A 22,157-nucleotide genomic window follows, 5' to 3' on the forward strand; every position below is an offset into this window, starting at 1 on the left:
GGGGTAATAAATTGGTGCAACCAATCAGGATCTATAAAGTTCAGAAACAACTCAAACAAAATGATGTATGGTTTAGGCATGAACATCTATTAGTAGAATTATTTCTGTAATATACAGAAGATAAACAAAAAATTCAGAAAATTCATGTTACTTTTGATCTTGGGAGGCAGGGGGATGGGATTCAGGTAGATTTAAATTACTAGCACTGTTGTAGCTTTTGAAGTTGTGGGGTGTACAGACACCTATTCTATTATTAATAAATACAACTTAAACAGAGCATGCAAAAAGACAACCAGCAAGATGGGAGAAAATATTCACAAATCTTATATCTGAAAAGAGTCTCAGTTCAGTTCAGTTCAGTCACTCAGTTGTGTCTGACTCTTTGTGACCCCATGAACCACAGCATGCCAGGCCTCCCTGTCCATCACCAACTCCTAGAGTCCACACAAATGCATGTCCATTGAGTCAGTAATGCCATCCAACCGTCTCATCCTCTGTCGTCCCCTTCTCCTGCCTTCAATCTTTGCCAGAATCAGGGTCTTTTCCAATGAGTCAGCTCTTTGCATTAGGTGGCCAAAGTATTGGAGTTTCAGCTTCAACATCAGTCCTTCCAATGAACACCCAAGACTGATCTCCTTTAGAATGGACTGGTTGGATCTCCTTACAGTCCAAGGGACTCTCAAGAGTCTTCTCCAACACCACAGTTAAAAGCATCAATTATTCGATGCTCAGCTTTCTTTCGGAGAAGGCAATGGCACCCCACTCCAATACTCTTGCCTGGAAAATCCCATGGACGGAGGAGCCTGGTAGGCTGCAGTCCATGGGCTTGTTAAGAGTTATACATGACTGAGCAACTTCACTTTCACTTTTCACTTTCATGCATTGGAGAAGGAAATGGCAACCCACTCCAGTGTTTTTGCCTGGAGAATCCCAGGGACGGAGAAGAGCCTGGTGGGCTGCCATCTATGGGGTTGCACAGAGTCAGACATGACTGAAGTGACTCAGCAGCAGCAGCAGCTTTCTTTATAGTCCAACTCTCACATCCATACATGACCACTGGAAAAACCATAGCTTTGACTAGACGGACCTTTGTTGGCAAAGTAATGTCTCTGCTTTTTAATGTGCTGTCTAGGTTGGTCATAACTTTCCTTCCAAGGAGTAAGTGTCTTTTAATTTCATGGCTGCAATCACCATCTGCAGTGATTTTGGAGCCCAGAAAAATAAAGTCAGCCACTGTTTCCTCTGTTTCCCCATCTATTTCCCATGAAGTGATGGGACCAGATGCCATGATCTTACTTTTCTGAATGTTGAGCTTTAAGCCAACATTTTTACTCTCCTCTTTCACTTTCATCAAGAGGCTTTTTAGTTCCTCTTCACTTTCTGCTATAAGGGTGGTGTCATCTTCATATCTGAGGTTATTGATATTTCTCCCGGCAATCGTGAGTCCAGTTTGTGCTTCTTCCAGCCCAGCGTTTCTCATGATGTACTCTGCATAGAAGTTGAAATAAGCAGGGTGACAATATACAGCCTTGACGTACTCCTTTCCCAATTTGGAACCAGTCTATTGTTCCACGTCCAGTTCTAACTGTTGCTTCCTGACCTGCATACAGATTTCTCAAGAGGCAGGTCAGGTGGTCTGGTATTCCCATCCCTTTAAGAATTTTCCACAGTTTGTTGTGATCCATACAGTCAAAGGCTTTGGCATAGTCAATAAAGCAGAAATATATGTTTTTCTGGAACTCTCTTGCTTTTTTGATGATCCAGCGGATGTTGGCAATTTGATCTCTGGTTCCTCTGCCTTTTCTGAAACCAGCTTGAACATCTGGAAGTTCACGGTTCATGTATTGCTGAAGCCTGGCTTGGAGAATTTTAATTATCACTTTACTAGCATGTGAGATGAATGCAATTGTGTGGTAGCTTGAGCATTCTTTGGCATTGCCTTTCTTTGGGATTGGAATGAAAACTGACCTTTTCCAGTCCTGTGCCCACTGCTGAGTTTTCCAAATTTGTTGGAATATTGAGTGCAACACTTTCACAGCATCATCTTTCAGGATTTGAAATAGCTCAACTGGAATTCCATCACCTCCACTAGCTTTGTTCATAGTGATGCTTCCAAAGGCCCACTTGACTTCACATTCCAGGGTGTCTGGCTCTAGGTGAGTGATCACCATTGTGATTATCTGGGTCATGAAGATCTTTTTTGTACAGTTCTTCTGTATATTCTTGCCACAGAGTCTAGTAGATAGCATACATAAAAAACACTTACAAGTCAACAACAACAAAACATTTTCTAGATGAGCAAAGGACTTCAGTTGACTTTCCTCTTGGAGCCGATTGCCATTTCCTGCTCCAGGGGATCTTCCCTGCCCAGGGACCAAACCCGCCTCTCCTGCGCCTTCTGCATTGGCAGGAGGATTCTTTACTGCTGAGCCACCAGGGAAGTCCAACTGATACAACAGTATTATCCAAACTACAGACCATCAGAGTTTTCCAGGTGTCCCCCTCAAATGCTGGATAGGAGGCAACCCAGGGTCACATGATGCACTTAGTTATCCTTTGTCTCATCAATTATCTTTTTCAGTTTCATCTAATCTGGAAGAATTCCTCAGGCTCTATGTCTTGAGTAACTTTGCGTCCTGATCAGCAGAAGTCCGCTGTCTTTGGACACTTTGGACACTCTTATCATGTCCTAAGTGAATACTTGATGTCCCAAACACAGGACTCGATCAGGCCTCCTGTGTCCCAGGAGAGGCTGTAGCTCATCAGTGGAAGGCAAGGCTGTGTGAAGCCTGCTGGGTGGACCTGAGGTCTCTGAGAGCCTCCAATGAAACCTCAAAGCCCTTAGACCAGTAAGAGGAATTCAGGGACATCCAAGGGGAAACTGAGGAATGGGAGCAGAGTTGCAGCTGCAGGAACAAAGGGGAAGGACCAGCCTGGACTCCCCCAGGGCCAGCTGGCGGACAGGGATGCAGGGCTTCTCACAGACCCAGACACCCCCTGTCCCCTAGCAAGGAATCCTGCTTCTAGCGCTGCCCCTGCCCCCAGCCAGCACTCCTTCCTGTGCCTGTGGCCTTCCCCTTTCTCTCGGACATGCAGACACCACCAGTTCCTTCAGCCTGACCCACCTCAACCCAGGCAGTGGGCACCTCTGCTTCCTGAAAGGGGATGGTAGAATTCCAGCCTCCCTCCCAGAGAGAAACAGATTAGGGCATCGGGTCTTTTCTCTGTTCACCGACCTCTGATATGATACAGCACTCCTGGGTCTTGCCTGACCTGAAGGTGTCCTGTCCGTCTGGTGCCCTGTGCCCCTGGCCCACTAGTCCCTCAGGATGAGTTAGGAATCCTGGTGGTTTTCGGTCACTGCTGCTTGCACCCTGCAGCTGCTCATGTTCGTTCCTCCGTGTGTATTCCCGTGGGCCCTGTGGGCTTGTGCATATTATCACGTGTGTGTTGTGTGCTTTCCCCACAGAGGATGTTTTATTCTACAGAGAATGTTTGTGTGCATCTTTATAGGGGGCCTATATGGAGGGCCCACAAGTCTTCTCCAAGGTGCTGAAAGTTCACCATTCAAGACCCACATCCACTCAGCCTCCCAACTGAGTTACTCCTCCAGGAAGACTTCTCGGATTGCCCCCACCTCCTCTTCAACTCGGGGGGATGCGACATCCACTGCATATGCCTTCAAGCCCCCAGCCTCCCTCCCCTGCACTTGGCCCTGCAAAGCCTGGCATCACCTGGGAAGACCCTAGATTCACAATTCAGGACTGAGAGCCCATCAGCTTGACCAAGACCTCCTAACTGGACAACAAACACCTTGCCAGGAAGGGAGGCTGCACTCAGCCAGAGAGGTGACCTGGCACGAGATTAGGAAGGGCACAACAGAGAAAACCCAATGACACAAGAAAATAAGGAACTAACACAGATTAAAGAAATCAACAAAACAGAGGGCAAAGGAACAAAATATGGCAAGAATACAAATTCTGACTCTTTGGGAACATTAATAAGATAACCCCCCGAAGAGAGTGAACAAGAAGGAAATGGGGAGAGTTTTTAAAATACATCTGGGAAGACTAAGAATTATTATGTATCAAAAAGACAAGAGATAACAAATGCTGGTGAGGAAGTAAAGAAAAAGGGAACCAGAGTGCGCTGGCGGGGGAAAGTAATCGATGCAGCCACAATGGAAAACATGCAGAGACCTCCCCCAAATTAAAAACACAGTACCATTTGTTGTCGTTCAGTCACAGTTGTGTCTGACTCTTTGTGACCCCATGGACCGCAGCACCCCAGGCCTCCCTGTCCATCACCATCTCCCGAAGTTTGCCCAAGTTCATGTCCGTTGCACTGGTGATGCAATGCACGTCCAGCCGTCTCATCCTCTGACACCCTCTTCTTCTTCCCTCAATCTTTTCCAGCATCAGGGACTTTTCTGATGAATCGGCTGTTCTTATCAGGTGACCAAAATACAATTACCATCTGATCTGGCAACTCCACTTATGGGTTTTTATCTGAAGGAAACAAAATCACTGTCTTAAAAAGATAAACGCACCGCCCCCCATTTTCACAGCAACAGTATTTACAATAGCCAAGATACGGAAACAATCTTAAGTGTCCACTGACAGATGAACAGATAAAGAAGATGTGATGTATATACAGTGGAATGTTATTCAGGCACAAAAAGGAAATCCTGCCATTTGCAACCACATGGATGGATCTTAAAGACATGCTAAATGAAATAAGTCAGAGAGAGAAAGACAAATATTGTATGATCTCACCTACATGCGGAATCTTAAAAAGAAAAAAAAACAAGCTCATAGATTCAAAGAACGGATTGGTAGGTACCAGAGGCAGGGGAGGAAATGGGACAGGAAAATGGAGGAAGGCAATTTTTAAAAACTATACAAACTATGCACTGATAAATTTAAAAATCAAGATGAAATGAATTTATTTATGGGGAGATACAAAATGCAAAAGTTGCATCATGAAGAATCAGAACACTTGACTAGACCCATAAATGTCAATGAACTTGGAATAATGGTAGAAAACAGAAACTTACCTCTCCTTAAAGCACAAAACCTAGAGGATTTTACAGTCGAGTTTTATCGCCATTACAAGTAGCACATAATTCCCATCTTATTCAAATTGATACCAAGATTTTTTAAAAAAAGAAAAAAGTAGGGTGCAGGACTTCCCTGGTGGTCCAGTGGATAAGAATCTACCTGGCAATTCAGGGGAGATGGGTTCGATCCCTGTCCAGGAAGTTCCCCCATGCCATGGAGCAACACAGCCCAGGCACCACAACCACTGAGCCAGTGCTCCAGAGTCCATGCTCCGCAACAAGAGAAGACACTGCAAACAGGAGCCGTGAACCTCAACTAGAGACTACGCCTCGCTCAACCGCAACTAGACAGTACCCCTCGCTCAACCGCAACTAGACAGTACCCCTCGCTCGACACAGCTAGGGGAGGCTTGTGCGGCAACAAAGACCCAGCCCAGCCTAAACAAATTAAAAAATATTTTAAAGTAGAGGTAGGGTAGAATACCCAACTTCTTTTAAGAGGGTGATAAAGACTACAAACCATAACCAAATAGGGCTACAGCATGGCCAAACCTCGAAAACCCAGTATGCCAAGTGAAAGAAGCCAGACTTAAAAGGTTACATATTGTATAATTCTGTTAATATGAGACATCCAGAATAGGTAAATCTACAGAGACAGAAAGCAAATCGGTGGTTACTAGGGGGAGGGGAGGAGAAGGAATGGGCATCTGTTTAATGAGTACAGGGTTTCCTTTTGGAACGATGGAAATGTTTTGGAACTAGATAGAGGTGATGGTTGCTCAACACTAACAGTGGCCTAAATTAGTCCCTGAATTGTTTGCTTTCAAAAGGTTGATTTTCTTCTTGTGAATTTCACCTCAGTGAAGAGAGATAAGAATATGGAGCAAGGTAGGAAAAGTCACACCAGTTTTCAATGATGTCCATAGAAGCAAAAATCTTAGATAAAATACTACCCACAGATATGGAAGCAACCTAAATGTCCATTGACAGATAAATTGGTAAAAAAAAGATGTGATACATATAAATTATAAATACAATAGAATATTACTGAGTTATTTTAAAAAAGAGTGAAATAATGCCATTTGTGGCAATGTGGATAGACCTAGGGATTATCACACTAAGCAAAGTAAATCAGAAAGATAAAGCCAAATATCACATAATATCATTTATATGTGGAATCTAAAAAAAAAAATAATACAAATGAACTTATTTACAAAACAGAAATAGACTTCACAGACACAGAAAACAAATTTATGGTTACCAAAGAAGAAAAGGAGGGAGAAAGGATAAATTAGGAATTTGGGATTAACATATACACATATATAAAATAGGTAACCAGCAAGGACCTATTGTATAGCAAAGGGAAATATACTCAATATCTTGTAATTGCGTGCACGCATGCTCAGTGACTCAGTCTTGTCCAACTCTTTGCAATCCCATGGACTGTAGCCCTCCAGGCTCCTCTGTCCATGGGATTCCCCAGGCAAGAATACTGGGGTGGGCTTCCACTTCCTCCTCCAGGGAAATCCCTACCCAGGGATTGAACCAGCATCTCCTGCAGCTCCTGCACTGGCAGGAAGGTTTTTGACCACTAAGCCAAAAGAATCTGGAAAAAAAAAAAATCAAAAAGAATCACTTTGCTGTACCCTTGAAACTAGCACAAAATTGTAAATCAACTATACTTCAATAAAAACGTTTTTTAAATACTGCTACTCAAATCTCACAGTGTGGGGAGGAAAATCACTTCATGGCCAAGGACAACTTGGCCAGAAGAACATGGAGGAGTCAGCCTCAGAAATCCAAGGCTGATTGATCTCTGTCGGCAAATGGACTTGCTTCTAACATAGATGCTTATTTTTGCCCCAGCACCACTCGTGTGTTCCAGGATCTGGGGACCTGAGAGGGTTAGGACTGGTGCAGGAAGCGGGGGTGGGGTTAGGGTGGGGACGGTGCCAGGTCAACATCCTAGCAAGCCTGAAGACAGAGCCTTAACAAGAGCAGAAAGGAGCTTATTAACAAGAGCAGAAAGGAGCTTACGATCGATCGCCAGTAGAGTTTAAAAGTTGAATTTTTAACTGTTACATTTCAAATAGGCATCAAGAAATATAGGAACTCTTCTTTTTAAAAAATTCAGAGGGCTTCTCTGGTGGTTAAGACTGTGGTTAAGACTCTGTGCTTCCACTGTAGGGGGCAGATAAAATAAATAAATATGAATAAAAATTAAATAAATTATAAATAAAATAAAGTGATTCAGAAATTCTGACATATGCTACAACATGGATGAACCCTGAGGACATTATGCTGAATGAAAGAACCAGTCACCAAAGGATAAACACTGTATGCCTCCATTAATGTGAGGTCCCCTGCTGCTGCTACTGCTAAGTTGCTTCAGTTGTGTCCGACCCTGTGTGACCCCACAGACGGCAGCCCACCAGGCTCCCCCGTCCCTGGGATTCTCCAGGCAAGAACACTGGAGTGGGTTGCCATTTCCTTCTCCAGGGTAGGTCCCCAGAGTAGTCAAATTCATAGAGACAGAAAGTTAGAACAATGGTTACCAGGGGCTGGGGAGTTAGTGTTTAATGAGCACAGAGTTTCAGTTTGCAAGATGAAAGGAATTCTGGAGATGGATGGTGGTGATGCTTGCAGAAGATGAATGTACTCAGTGCCACTGAGTTGTGCCCTTAAACTGGTTAAAACGGTAAATTTCGTGTTATGTATAATTTACAATGAAAAAATACAAAGGTGAAAAACAAAACAAACAAAAAAAAAAAACAAAGAAAAAGAACTTTTAATAAAGATAAAATAAAAACCGAAGGGTGAAGGTCGCTTGATGGAAAACCGTGAGGAAGGATGCAGGCAAAGGCGAATGAATAAACGGCGGGCGGGGTAGAAGCGAAAAATAAGCACGTGGGCAAAAGGAAATCCGTGGCTGGATGGACTTCAATCGCACGCAGAGAGCGCCACCTACTGGTGACTTCCTGTGTTCGTCAAGGGGCTGAAAAAGCAAGCTTAGAATGTACGCCATTTCCTCCTTATACCAACATTATTCCCCACCACCCGCCGCGCCGTTTACCAACCATTGTGGCAGAACAGACAGCATCACGAGAAAACAACAACCAGTAGGAAAAAAAATTTCTATCGCCGCCACCTCCCGCCCCACCAACCTGCCGACCTGCATCCAGAACCATGCACCAGCCCATCTCCCCTTCCTGCTTCTATGAGGAAACAATTTGCCCTGATCCAACAAATCCAGGCCACCTCCACCAGCTCTCACCCGACTGTTTAACGAGTCACCCCAACAGTCCTCCTTCTCCATTAGATTATTCCCGCCAGCAAACAAGTATGCTGATTCATTTTTCACCTTTTTATTACTGAGATGAAACTGACATAAGGTAGAATTAACCGTTTAAAATAAACGTCAGGGGCTTCCTTTGTGGCTCCGTGGTAAAGAATTCACCTGCCAATGCAGGAGACACAGGTTCGATCCTTGGTCTGGGAAGATCCCACATGCCTCAGAGCAGCTAAGCCCGCACACCACAACTACTGAGCCTGTGCCCTAGAGCCTGGGAGCCACAACTTTTGAGCCCACATGCTGTAACTGCTGGAGCCCACGCGCCCTAGAGCCGGTGCTGTGCAACAAGAGGAGCCATCAAAATGAGAGGCCAGTGGACCACAAAGATGCCCCTGCGCACCACAACTAGAGGAAAGCCACGCAGCAACAGAGACCCAGCACGTCCAAAAAATACAAAGAACTGTTAAAAATAAGATAAACTTCAGTGCATTTAGTGTATTCATAAAACCACGCAACTGTCACCAACATAGAGTTCCAAACATGTTCATAGTGCAGACAAGCACATGAAAAGGTGCTCCACATGTATCATCAGGGAATTGCAAGTTAAGACAACAAGAAACCAGTATGCACCTATGAGAAATGGCCCAGATCCAGAAAACAAACACCAATTTTTGGTGAGGGATTGGAGCAACAGGAACTCTGGCTCATTGCTGCTGGAATGCAAAATGGTCCAGTCCCTCTGGAAAGCAATTTGGCAATTTCTTACAAGACTAAACATACTCTTACCATATGATCCAGCAACAGCACTCCTTGGTACTTACCCAGAGCAGCTGAAAACTGCTCACAGTTTGGGCACACAAAAACCCGCACACAGCTGTGTATAGAAGCCTAATTCATAATTACCAAGAGTTGGACACAACCAAGACATCTTTCAGCAGGTGAGTGGATAAACTGTAGTACATCCAAACAATAAAATGTTACTCCAAGCTGAAAAGAAATGAGCGATGAGGCCATGAAAAGACATGGAGGAAACTTAAATGCATATGACTAAGTGAAAGGAGCAATCTGAAAAGGCTACATGCTGCCTGATTCGATCTCTATGGCACTTTGAGGAAAGGCAAGGCTATGGAGACAGTAACGAGATGAGTGGTTTCCAGGAATCAGAGGGCGGGGAGAGGTGAATAGGTGGAGCACAGAGGATTTTTAGGGCAGTGAAAGTACTCCGTATGCTGTAACGGTGGATACACATCATCATCGTCGTTGCTTAGTCACTGAGTTGTGTCTTTGCCACCCATGGACTGCAGCACGCCAGGCTTCCCCGTCCTTGACCATTTCCCAGAGCCTGCTCAAAATCATGTCCATTGAGTCAGTGATGCCATCCAACCATCTCATCCTCTGTCACCCCCTTCTCCTCCTGCCCTCAGTCTTTCCCAGTATCAGTGTCTTTTCCGACGAGTCAGCTCTTCACATCAGGTGGCCAAAGTATTGGAGCTTCAGCTTCAGCATCAGACCTTCCAGTGAATATTCAGGGTTGATTTCCTTTAGGAGTGATTGCTTCCATCTCCTTGCAGTCCAAGGGACTCACAAGAGTCTTTTCCAGCACCACAGTTCGAAAGTGTCAATCCTTTGGTGCTCAGCCTTCTTTATGGTTCAACTCTTACACCCATACATGACCACTGGAAATACCATAGCTTTGACTATATGGACCTATGTTGTTATACATTCGTCCAAACCCATAGAGTGTACAGAACCAAGAATGAACTAGAAGGCAAACTACAGATTTGGGGTGATAATGACATGTCACTGTAGGTTTATGGATTGTAAGAAAGGTACCACTCTGGTACTCATAATGGGGGAGGCCATGCCTGTGTGGGGGCATGGAATATAGGGGAAGTATCTGTAGCTACCTTCCTCATTTTCCTGTGAACCTAAAACTGATCTAAATACAAAGTTTTTCAAATATTTTTCATCACCACTTATTTATTTTCAAGTTGTATTTATTTTTTGGCTGTGGCGGGTCTTCTTTGCTGCACGAGGGTTTTCTCTAGTTGTCTCAAGCAGGGGCTACTCTTCGTTGCGGTGCAAGGGCTTCTTGAGGTGGCTTGCTGCTGCGAAGCACAGGCTGTGGGCTCACAGGCTTCAGTAGTTGCAGCAACCGGACTCAGGAGTTGTGGCACACGGGCTTATTTGCTCCGTAGCATGTGGGATCTTCCCAGACCAGTGATTCAACTGGTGTCCTTTGCCTTGTGAAGCAGACTCTTAACCCACTGAACCACGAGGGAATCCCACCACTTATTTAGTAAGCAGCTGTTTCTCCTTACCTGCTCTCCACCAGCCCCTGGCAACCGCTGATCCAGTCTCTGTGGATTTATCTATTCTGGACATGTCACAGGCTAAATGAACTCATGCACCCTGACTTTTGGCCTCTAGTTTCTTTTGCTCTGTGTTTGTATTCAAGGTTCTGTCACATTGTAGCGTGTGTCAGAATTGCCTTTGTTGTCGTGACCGGATGGTATTCGTTCTGGTCAGACCACATTCTATATGCCCATTCATCCATGACGGGATGCATGGATTGTTCCCGTCTTTTAAGTGATGTGAATGACGCTGCTAGGAACAAGCAGGTACACGTATTTGCCTGAATAGCTGTTTTCAGTTACTTGGGATACATTCCTAGGAGTGGAGTTTCTGGTGATGTGGTAATTCTGTTTAACTTTGGAGAAAGCGCCAACTCTCTTCCCCAGCGGCTACAGCACTTTACACTGCCACCAGCAACTTACCCGGGTTCCAATTTTGTGGTAACCCCCACCATCACTTGTCTTCTGTTTTTGCTCCCCTCCCCCAATTAGAGCCGGTCTCCTGGGCATCTTCCACTTTAATGCAAAAAAAAAAAAAAAAAAAGCCTCTGCCCTAGTCTCAGCCTCTGCCCTAGTCAGCCTCTGCCCTAGTCTCAGCCTCCACTCTGCCCCACCCAAGAAAAACTGTAGAAAAAGTCCCCCCCCACACCCTTTCTCCTCCCTACTTTATCTTCAACCTGTGGAACTGCTTTTGCCTTCATCACCAATGACCTCCCCAGGTCTCCCCCTCTCCCTGTTTTATAGGAAGCGTCGCAGCCTGGGCCCCGATGGTGCTTTTTTATTTGATTCACTCCGTCCTGAACTCTCCGGGTTTCCTTCTCATCCCTATGGTCACTCCTCCTTTCCTGATTCTTCCTCACCCCCAGAAACCGCTAGTTATGGGGACACTCCCTCCTCCTCTCCAATCCAGGGACACCCACTGAGACAACTGAACTTCTCTCTGCAACCCACAGTCCGATCTCTCCACGTGGTGGCCCCGCAGGTCCAGGGCTCTACTCCCAGTGGCCCCCTCCCTCCTCCCCGCCTCCCCCCTCTTCCTTCCCAGCATGGCGGGCTCCATCCTTCCGCAGTTCACCCCAGGTACCTCGGAGGCGCTCTTGCTTCCTCTTTCTCACGGCCACAGGAGATGACTTTCCCGTAGAGAATCCGACCACTTCTCACCACCTGCACGGCCCCACCCTGCACCAGCGCCATGATGCCCTTCCTGGACCACTATGATCGCCTCCAGACTCCCACTTGAGTGCCCATCCACCGTAACAGTGTGCCCCCTCCACTTTCAGCAGAAATATCCTCCCCACTTTTAGGGGGTCTTTTTCCTTTATTGCTGTATCCTGCACACCTAGAACAATGCCTAACACCTAGTATAATACCATTCAGCTATCTTTTTTTTCTGGACTTGGCTTTTGGGATCTTAGTTCCCCAACCAAGGATCCTACTCCAGCCCCTGCAGTGGAAGCATGGAGTCCTCACCAGTGGACCACCAGGGAAGTCCCCAACAAAGATCTTTTTTTTTTTTTTTTTAATTGCATCAGTCTTAGTTGCAGCAAAAAGGCTCTTAATTCTGGAGCAGGGGCTCTAGAGTGCCTAGGCTTAGGGGATGGGGGAAGGAATGACCCCAAACGGGGAGGGAGTTTCCCTTTTGGGAGATAAAAATGTTTTGCAGCTAGAGTTGAGGGTCACACAACACTGCAAGTGTAGTAAATGCATGGTAGACTTAGTCACTAAGTTATGTCTGACTCTCTGTGACCCTATGGACTGTAGCCCACCAGGTTCCTCTGTCTATGGAATTTTCCAGGCAATAACAGCGGAGTGGGTTGCCATTTCCTTCTCCAGGGGACCGTCCCGACCCAGGGTTCGAACCTGGGTCTCCTGAATTGACAGACAGATTCTTTTATCGCTGAGCCACCAGAGAAGCCCAGATTTTAAAATAGCTAATGGTTAATTTAACACTATGTGAGTTTCCCTCAACGAAAAAGAGAGAGAAATGGTGAGAGCTGGATAGATGTATACAGACACACACACACACACCCTGGACCCCCCTATCTTCAGCACTGCAGCCCCCACCCACTCCATCCCTTCACTTCTCAGGCCCATCAGAATTCCCCAAGCGCCAGGACCCAGGCCCACTGACAACGTTCCCCCCCTCAACATCCCTCCTCCCTTTTCAGCCTGGACACCCCCCCAGAGTATCCTGAAAGTGACTCGCTGGGCTTGTTGCCCACAGGACAGGATGGGTAACTGGCAGTACACGCAGCACACAGTGACCCTGCTCAAGAGAACAAAGGCTGCTGAAATCCCGGCCTGCTCGAGCGAGACAGGTGTTTGTAACCGTGGCTGCCCCAGTGTGCCAGTGACAAAGCTGGCCCTTGGACAGCAAAGCCACTTGCCCAGTCACTCAGCAGGCTCCGGTGGCCAGGAGTCACCCACCATGGCCTGCCCGTTCCCGACCCTCTGTCCCCTTGGTGGCCCTGAGGAACCAGGCCTACCTGGTGTTCATGCCCTTGTGGGGTCACCACCTCTGCCCCTGACACACATCTGGGCTGACCTGAAACTCCACTGAATCAGCAGAACACGGAGGAACTGGTGGCCCAGTCCTACGTCTGAGTGTTAGAAGGTCTGGGGGCTTTGGCTCTCTAGTTTGGGGGAACCCCGAGTTGTCAGAAAAGGACTTCAGTCATCCCCCTCGGGTGACCACATAGAAGGGCCGACTGGAGAAGCCACACAGAGGGAGAGGGCCAGCTGTCCCAGGCACCCCCACCCACCTGTGCACCAGACATGACCCTGGTGCCGTCCAGTGACACAGTGACATCCAGCCAGTCCAGCCCCGAGATGCCAGCAGCCACCATTCATGGGAAGATAAAGAGACACCAGCCAGGTGAGACAATATACCACTGGGAGTTTTTGGCCAGTGGGTACAGAGTGGTTTGTGCCGCTGATCACTGAAAACCCAGCTGACACCCGAGGAAGATCCAGACCTTAGACCTCATCAGCTCAGGTGGCGTCTGACACCAGCCTCGCACCCCCTGACCTGCCTCCATGGCCCACTCTGGCTGGCCACGCCTGAACAAAAATGAAGGTGGAAAAAAAAATCTTAAAAAAAAAAAAGAAAATTCTACTATCTGGCATAACTCCTTCCTGACAACCAGAAGCCCATCAGTGTGCCAGCTCTGCAGCATGAAACTTGGGCCAGCTTGGGGGCTGGGGGTGCCCAGCGGGCACCAAGGGAAGGCCTTGTACCCCAGGAGGCTGGGCACCCTCTGCTCCACTGTTAGTCAAGGTCCCCTATCCTGGCTGCAGCCCACCTACCAAGCCCCCACAGCTGCCTGACAGAGAACTCAAGCCCCTAACACGCTGCCTGAGGCCTAGACTTCAAACCCCATGGGCAACTGCCCAGTGGTCTAGTGGTTAAGACTCTACACTTTCACTGCCAAGGGCGCAGGTTCAATCCCTGGTCAGGGAACTAAGATCCCTCAACCCTGGCTGCACAGACAAAACAAAACAAAAACAACCCATCTCCTATGGGAGCAGGGTCCCAAAGCTGAACTTTCAGACCCGCAGGAAACTCTGTCCTCTCCCAGCATCTTGTCATCAGGGCCCAGCTCTCTGCCTGCTGGATGTCTGAGCCCCAAGACACTGTGTGGGTACCTGGGTGGGTGCCTCCCCAGGCTACCAGGGCCCTGGCCACCCCATTAGGACATGAAAAAAATAAGACAGGAGAAGTCTGTCCTCATCACCCCGCAGCTAGTATATTAACCACACTTCATGTATTATTTGTTTTTTTTGCTCCACCACACAGCCTGAGGGATTAGTTCCCTGACTTGGTTTTGAACCCGCAGCCCAGGCAATGAAAGCTCAGAGTTGTAACCACTGGACTGCCAGTGAATTTCCCCTTTCTATAGTCTCAACACCCTGGCAGCTGGGGCCTCACTGCCCAGGAATGGACTGTCCCTCAAGGAGTGAGTGAGTTACTGGAGATAACTAACAAGTCACTAGTGACTTGTGCCTCTCGTGTGCAGACCAACCAACCCAGAGCCACCATCCCCCTGCCCTGCTCATCCCTAGGGCCAGTGCAGTGTGACTGCCTGACGGTAAACTCTTCTCCTTTTTTGGCCACGCCACTCAGCATGCAGGGTCTAAGTTCCCCGATCAGGGATTGAACCCATGCCCCTGCATTGGAAGCCTAGAGCCTTAACCACTGGAAGTCCCTGACATTAAGCTTTTGATTGCTGATGTCCATCGTGAACGTTGTGAACAAACACATCACCAGCTGCACAACACAGCTACTAGCAATACAACCTACCTGGTTATTACGTGACGCACCCATGAAGGTGCCCCTTTTAGAAACCCTGGGGGACCTGGATAACTGATAACTTAGGTGATCAGTTACCACCTGATTTCCTTCTGGGACCCTAGTTCCAGCTCTTGTGCTTTAATCGAGTGAACTTGAGGCTTCTGATCCTCAGGCCCTAATATAGGCAGAGCCCTAGGCCTGCTTTCCCTCTCTCTCCCCCAAGGATCTTTAAAAAAAAAAATTTTTTTTTATTTGTTGTTGTTGTTCAGTTCCTCAGTCATGTCCATCTCTTTGCAATCCCATGGACTGCAGCACATCAAGCTTCCCTGTCCTTCATCATCCCCCAGAGTTTGCTCAAACTTGTGTCCACTGAGTCGGTGATGCCATCCAACCATCTTGCCCTCTGTCATCCGCTTCTCCTCCTGCCCCCAATCTTTCCTAGCATTAGGGTCTTTTCCAGTTAGTCAGCTCTTCACATCAGGTAGCCAAAGGATCAGAGTTCCAGCTTCAGCGTCAGTCCTTCCATTAATTTTATTTAACTTGGCTACGTTGGGTCTTCACGGCTGTGCACCAGCTTTCTCTAGCTGCAGCAAGTGGGAGCCACTCTCTAGTTGCTATGCGAGGGCTTCTCATTGTGGGGGCTTATCTTCTTGCAGAGCACAGGCTCTGGGACACGGGCTTGGTAGCTGTAGCGCACGGGCTTAGTTGTGCCAAAGCATGTGGAATCTTCCCAGAGTCTGGACTGAACCCATGTCCCCCATACTGGCAGGCAGATTCTGGACCACCAGGGAAGTCCTCCCCACCTTGATCTCTCTCAGTGGGGGGCTGCCGTGTACTCTCCAGGACCTTCAGGACAAATCTTGTCCCTCAAAGTTCCTTGATGGCCAGGACTTCCCCAGCGGGCCAGTAGTTAAGATTCTGCACTTCCAGTCCAGGGGTCATGCGTTCGATTCCTTGTCGGGGAAGTTCTGCATCACACACAGTGCAACCAAACGGTTTTTGCTGAAGTACATCCTGCACTGGTCCAGCCACCCCACTGGCTCTGGTTGGGGAGCATCTGTCGGGGTCTTGCTGTAATAGGGACCCAGTGGGTGCCCTAGGTGCTGTTCTCGCTGTTGACAGGCTGAGACATTTATAACAGTCAGTGCCGACACCCCAGCTGCTGCTGCAGCTCAGTTGCACAGTCATGTCCAACTCTTTGCAACCCCATGGACTGCAGCACACGAGGCTTCCCTGTCCTCCACTATCTCCCAGAGCTTGCTCAGATTCATGTCCACTGAGTCAGTGATGTTATCCAGCCATCTCATCCTCTCTGCCCCCTTCTCCTTTTGCCCTCAATCTTTCCCAGCATCAGTCTTTTCCAATGAGTCAGCTCTTTGCATCAGGTGGCCGAAAGATTGAAGCTTTAGCTTCAGTATCAGTCTTTTCAGGCCTCAATGCCTAAATAATAATAAAACCTACATTTTGAAACAAGGTGGAGACCAACCGGGAGCCATCCAGCTTCTGTCTCAAAGACAGGAAGCTGATGGAGAAGGAAATGGCAACCCACTCCAGTGTTCTTGCCTGGAGAATCCCAGGGACGGGGGAGCCTGGTGGGCTGCCATCTCTGGGGTCGCACAGAGTCAGACACGACTGAAGCGACTTAGCAGCAACTTAGCAGCAGCAGAGTTAGGTAAATATACTTTTCATTATTATGCCCATTTTCTCTTTATAAATCAAATATCTATAAAGATGCTTCATATATTAAAGCTATTTTACTGTATTTAAAATAGTATGCTGTGTTACTGGAAAATAAACTCCTAAGGGCTCATGTTTATTCTTGTAGTAAGTCTTTTCTAGTATGGTTCTAGCAATGTAGTAAGTTTTCAGTAAATTTGTACTGAACTGGAAAAATTTGAAACCTTTCTGACTTTAAACATACAGTCATATGTTGTTTAAAATTAGCACAGTAAAATTTTCTTGAACATCATTTGCAACTTTAAAAAGTTACCTGTGTTGTGCAGAAGGCTCTCCTAATACTTTGCATTCAGGCTGAAGAGGAAAATTGAAATCTCTAATGAAGCCACTGTGGGTGTTTATGAATATTAATAAATAAAAACTGCTTGGATGGTTTACCTTAAAAAAACAAACAAACAAAAAAAAGACAGGAAGCTGAAACAGACGGAGGTCCCCCAGCCAGCACTCCAAGAGGCACCGCCCAAGATCTACTCCTCTCTAGGAGTGCAAGCTGTTCCCAGCCCCACCGTCCCCTGTCCTGATTCCAGGAGGCAGAGTGGCCAAGCGGGTGCCCAGGGCTGGGTCCCTGATTCCCACCCTCTACAGGCAGGCACTCCCCCACAGAGCCCCCAGGCCACCCAGGCAGAGGGAGACAGAGGCCCAAAGGCAGGCAGAGGATGTGAACTAGCTTTAATCACCGCTCTCAAACAGAGGTAGCAATAGTATCTGAGTAAGGGGGCCGCCCCAAGAGTGATCCGGGGCCAGCCCCTCAGCTCCAGCTGTGACATGTTCCCCATCCAGGCTCTTCGTATCCAGGGGAGGGCCCGGGCAACCCCATCCTCCAGGGTCACATATGCAGGAGCACAGGTGCTTGGCGCTGTGAGGACAGAAGAAGCCAGGTCTGGGAGCAGCCACGTGTGGGTCCTCTCTACCTGCCATACTTGGGGAACGTGTGATATGGGGGTGAGAGCGCATGCTCAGAGCACCGAGGTCTTCCTCTCTGGCTGCAGTGACCCCTTCACGAACACCAGCAGCCCCAGCGGGTCCAGGCACCCCTGGGCACAGAGCCGGGACAATGCAAACAGGATGCCAGCAGCCAGACTGGCACTGAGCACCGCTGTGGGGAAAGAGAGAGGGGAGCGGGTGAGGGGGTGGCGGGAGGCCCCCACATCCACCAAGCTCCCAACACACCGGAAAGGGGAGCATGTAGCTTGTCCATTCTCCAGGGCAGCTTCCAGGTCTGGGCATGGGCTTGGGGGCAGGAGCTGTTCATATTACCTACAGCTGCAATAATCCCATAAGCACTTCGGTTTCCAGACTGAATGGAGTCCCAGTCCTCGATGGTGTTGACTGTGGCATTCCTGAGATAAGTGACATTCTCCAGGGTCGCAGGAGTCCCCGTGGACATGGTCCTCCCTGCCTGGTGGGTCTTGTTTCCTGCAACAAGTCCGGGCATTCAGCAGCAGGGGAGGGAGCCCTGGGGCTGGAAGGATGAATGGGTGTCCCAGTGCCCTGGGGTGAGCGAACTTGGGACTCACCCTCTAGCCCCAGACTGAGTGAGCAAGGCTGGTGAGCACTTGCTACCTGAGTGCCCTCCTGCATTCCCATGGGTATGTGGGCTCAGGCAGACACACACGTGCACACTCCCAGCCTCGTCACACACTGGAAGGTGTCAGGCATCCTGCTCTACTGACCAAGCCTCCCTGCCCCCATAGGCACACACCGCAGCCAAGCTCGTCGCTGTAGTCAGAACAGTCCCGGTGCCCATCGCAGAGCCATGTGGTTGGGATACACAGACCGTCCAGCAGGCAGCACAGCTCGCCTTTCGGGCAGGGCTGGGGCCCGCAGTTGAGGAGACTCTTGTTGCGGTCAGGGCAGTCATCCATGATGTCACAAGGGGAGGGGCTGACATTGGGTACCTCAGTACCTGGGGGTACAGGGTGAGTCAGGCCAAACACCAACCCAAGAGAGCACAGGTACACCCCACTCCTCACCCCGCTGCGAGCCCCACCTTCCAGAGAATGAGTGACCCTATAACGTCTGCCCATCCCAAGGGCTCTGCCCTTCTATTAGCACCACCTTCCAACCAAGACCCCACTAACTTGCTGCCCTGCAAACCCATCTTTTAACCCAAAGATCCAGCCGCCCTCCTTGAGCCCCTCCCACCCCAGAGTTCCTTGCCTGAAACCCACACTCCTTCCACAAGCACCTCCTCCCATGGCCCTGAAAAGCCCCACCCCCAGGGCATGGCCACTCACCGCACTCCTCTTCATCACTGCCATCAAGGCAGTCCTGGTCAACATCGCAACGCCAGATGAGGGGCACACAGCGGCCATCGCTCTGGCACTGGAAGTCGGTGGGCGGGCACGAGCCTGCACTGGGGCCTGAGGGACACACACAAGTGGGAGGTCTGGACCCTCAGCTAGGAGGACAGTGTCACAAGCTACGACCACCAGGAGAAAGCCAGGTCCCAGGAACTACACTGGTGGTTACCACTTTTCCTAAGGATGCACTGTGGGGGGGGCCTGGAGCCCAGCAGTTCACAGCCTCACCAAGAGTCCTACTGGTCAGATTCTATAGCCATGCCCATTCTACAGGAGACACACAGGAGAGGAAAGGCCCATGGCTACAAGCTAGTGGCAGAGTCAGGGTTCAAACCCAGGTCTCACTGATCCTGGGGTCTTTATCAGGCTCCAAATGGCCAGATGGTCTCCCCAAGGGTCTCTCCAAGCTTGTGGTTAAACAGACTAGGGGAGGGGCCAAGCCATCTCTGAACCTGGCCTGGCTCAGGCCCACCGTAAGGGTCAACAGGGCCTGTTATGTCCCACCCAGCTATCCTTAGCAAAGGAGAAGACTCTTGAGAGTCCCCTGGACAGCAAGGAGATCAAACCAGTCAATCCTAAAGGATTATCTGATTATCCCAACCCTGGATATTCATTGGAAGGACTGATGCTGAAGCTGAAGCTTCAATACTTTGGCCACCTGATGTGAAGAGCCAACTCACTGGAAAAGACCCTGATACTGGGAACAATTGAGGGCAGGAGGAGAAGGAGATGACAGAGGATGAGATGGTTGGATGGCATCATCGACTCAATGGACACGAGTTTGAGCAAACTCCAGGAGATGATGAAGGATAGGGAAGCCTGGGGTGCTGCAGTCCATGGGGCTGCAAAGAGTTAGACAAGACGAGTGACTGAACAATAGCAACTTAGCAAAGGGGAAAGTGAGGCCTTGCGTAAAGGACCTGCTTGGTCACCGTGACTTGTTGACCCACCCACTGAATTCCTCCCAGAAACTTCTGACCGCTTTCCCCATCCTGACTGTGCCACCTCTTCCCCAGGCTCCCCACCCTCATCTCCCTCAGACACCAGGGACCTCTCAGAGTCACACCGTTAAGCCACCCACCCTTGCCTCCCCTTTGCTCAAAACCATCCCTCGGTCCCTTGACCCTCTCACAGCCTACATCCTGAATGTGGCCGGCAAGTCCTGACCAGCCCTGAACCCTTCCTGGAACTTGCTTCTTCCTACATTCCTCCTCTTCCTCAAGCTCCCTCTGGCCTAGCCACCATGCTGCTGTGGCAAGAGGCCTGGCCCATTTCCACCTTTCGGCCATGCCATTCCCGGGCCCAGTATTCCCTCTCCTCCCTCCCCTCTGCACTTCCATGATTTCCTCCTCAGACTTCATGTCTCCAGCTTATTTCCTGGGAGGGGTCTCAGGTCCCTCTCAGAGACCCCTGAAGCCCAGCGTCTTAGAACAATGGCCCTTGAACTGGTACCTGCGTAAAGTGGACACTTAGCGATGGTCAGGGCCGTGACCTTTTGACTGTAAACCCAGGGTACTGCCTGATGATAAATGGACACAGCTCACACAACGGTCTGGGCTGAGTCCAGCTGAGTTATGAGCCTTCCGGGACCCTGAGCAGGAGGGACACAGAAGGGCCTGGAAGCTGGGCCAGCAGACTGGAGTCTGAGGGACCGAGGAAGGGAGTGGCCTTTATGGCTTCCTCCTGGGTGCAGCAGGGTGGGTAGCAAATACCTGGCTTGGCCCCAGCCTAGCTCTGTTCCATTTGATTCTGGTCCTCTTGCCCCTTCCACCTCTGCTCACAGGGGCAAGTTGAGGAAAGCCCCACTCCAAGCCCCCACCCTCCACAAGCCAGCCGGTCTGCAAGCTGGCCTCCAGGCCCAAATATACCTGTGGGCCCCACCGTCCCTGAGCCCTGTGGAATGGCCTGGAACCGACTTCCTTCCCTGCCATGGGGATCTGAAAGCCGACAGTTCCCTCCCCAAGTCTTGCCCCTCTCCATAGCAACCTCTGACCTCCCTCCCTGGAATCAGGGAGTGTCTGTGTGTGTCCTATAAAGTGGGCAGCAGAGCAGAGCCAAGGGGGCCTTACAGGGCTGTGGTTTGGAGAGATCAGTGACTGTCCCTCCCAGCCTCAGTTTCCCCACCTGGGAAAGGGGCCACGCTAGGAGTCCCTACCTCAGGGTGCTGAAGGGAAGAGACTGCTTGGGTGTAAAGAGCCTGAGCTTGGTTAATGTGTTGATCCTTGAAGGAAGGAGGAACACTTAGCTTGAAAAGGCAGGAGTAAGAAGGGGAACCAGATAAGACAGGACCCGCGGGTGTGCGCATCTGAGTCTACAGCTGAAAGTCGGGGGCACCTGTGTGCACAGGGAGGCCATTCTAACCTGCCCCACTGCCTCTGGGAACCTCTGAGAGAGCCACCATCACTGAGGCCAGGGCAAACGTGTCCTAGGGCCTGGGGAGCCAGGGAAGATCTTTCTTTCTCTCGTAAGTCCAGAGAAGGAAAGTGCAGAGGTTGAGAGGGCGGGAGATGGTCGCCGAGGAAACTCAGGCAAATGGCTCCGGGTACAGGCGCCAGATAACCAGCCGCGTTAAGGTTGGAGGTCGGACAACCAGAGTCTGTAAAGAACTTTCCTGCTTATGCTGGAGTGAAGGGCAGCTTGGAGGTGACAATGGTGCACCGCAAAGCAGAGCAGGTGCCGGGTGTGAGAGGGCCGAAGCAGCGCAGTTAAAGGCAGGCACAGCAATCCCGGCGCAGGGTCCACCATTGGGGAAGGCTCTTTCAAGGGCTAGGCTCCCCTAGAACCATGTGCGGGGGGAGTGTCCTGGACAGACTTGCGGCGTAGCCAATGGTGAGGCGCTGCTGGCGGGCGAAGGCGGAGCTAGACTGCAGGGGTAGAGGGCTCGCGGGCTGCAAGTTCACTCACCTGGGGCCTGGGTCGGGGACCAGGTCTGGATCGGAGTCGGGGCGGTCTCCAGGCACAGCCCGAAGCCAAGCAGTACCCGCAGCCCCAGGCCTAGGGCCGCAGCACGCCGCGATAGACCCCGAGCCACCCAACCGTTCATCGTACCACCCCCGCTCAGCGCCGGCTGGGTCCACGCGCACTCCCAGCCTGTCTCTTATCCTCGCGCACGCCTGCGCAC

The 22,157-nt window shown here is 49.7% G+C and overlaps 1 protein-coding gene across 3 annotated transcripts; it reads right to left on the reverse strand.

Moving 5' to 3' along the window:
- Window positions 1–68: 68 nt before the first annotated feature.
- CD320 (CD320 molecule) lies at window positions 69–22,105 on the reverse strand. Of its 3 annotated transcripts, XR_001040302.5 has the most exons (6): window positions 21,941–22,105; window positions 18,971–19,096; window positions 18,436–18,639; window positions 17,991–18,149; window positions 16,987–17,589; window positions 69–16,119 (listed from the first exon to the last, which is right to left on the reverse strand). XR_001040302.5 is itself a non-coding variant. In XM_004008564.5 (5 exons), the coding sequence occupies exons 1-5, from the start codon at window positions 22,077–22,079 to the stop codon at window positions 17,690–17,692; spliced, it is 768 nt and encodes a 255-aa protein (XP_004008613.2). In that variant the 5' UTR covers window positions 22,080–22,105; the 3' UTR covers window positions 17,386–17,689. The 3 variants fall into 3 exon arrangements, 2 of the variants coding, with proteins under 2 accessions (XP_004008613.2, XP_060271518.1); XM_004008564.5 differs by lacking the exon at window positions 69–16,119 and having other exon boundaries at window positions 17,386–17,829; XM_060415535.1 differs by lacking the exon at window positions 69–16,119 and having other exon boundaries at window positions 17,386–18,149.
- Window positions 22,106–22,157: the final 52 nt, after the last annotated feature.

Source organism: Ovis aries, chromosome 5, assembly GCF_016772045.2.
Source record: "Ovis aries strain OAR_USU_Benz2616 breed Rambouillet chromosome 5, ARS-UI_Ramb_v3.0, whole genome shotgun sequence".
NCBI classification, from domain to species: Eukaryota; Metazoa; Chordata; class Mammalia; order Artiodactyla; family Bovidae; genus Ovis; species Ovis aries.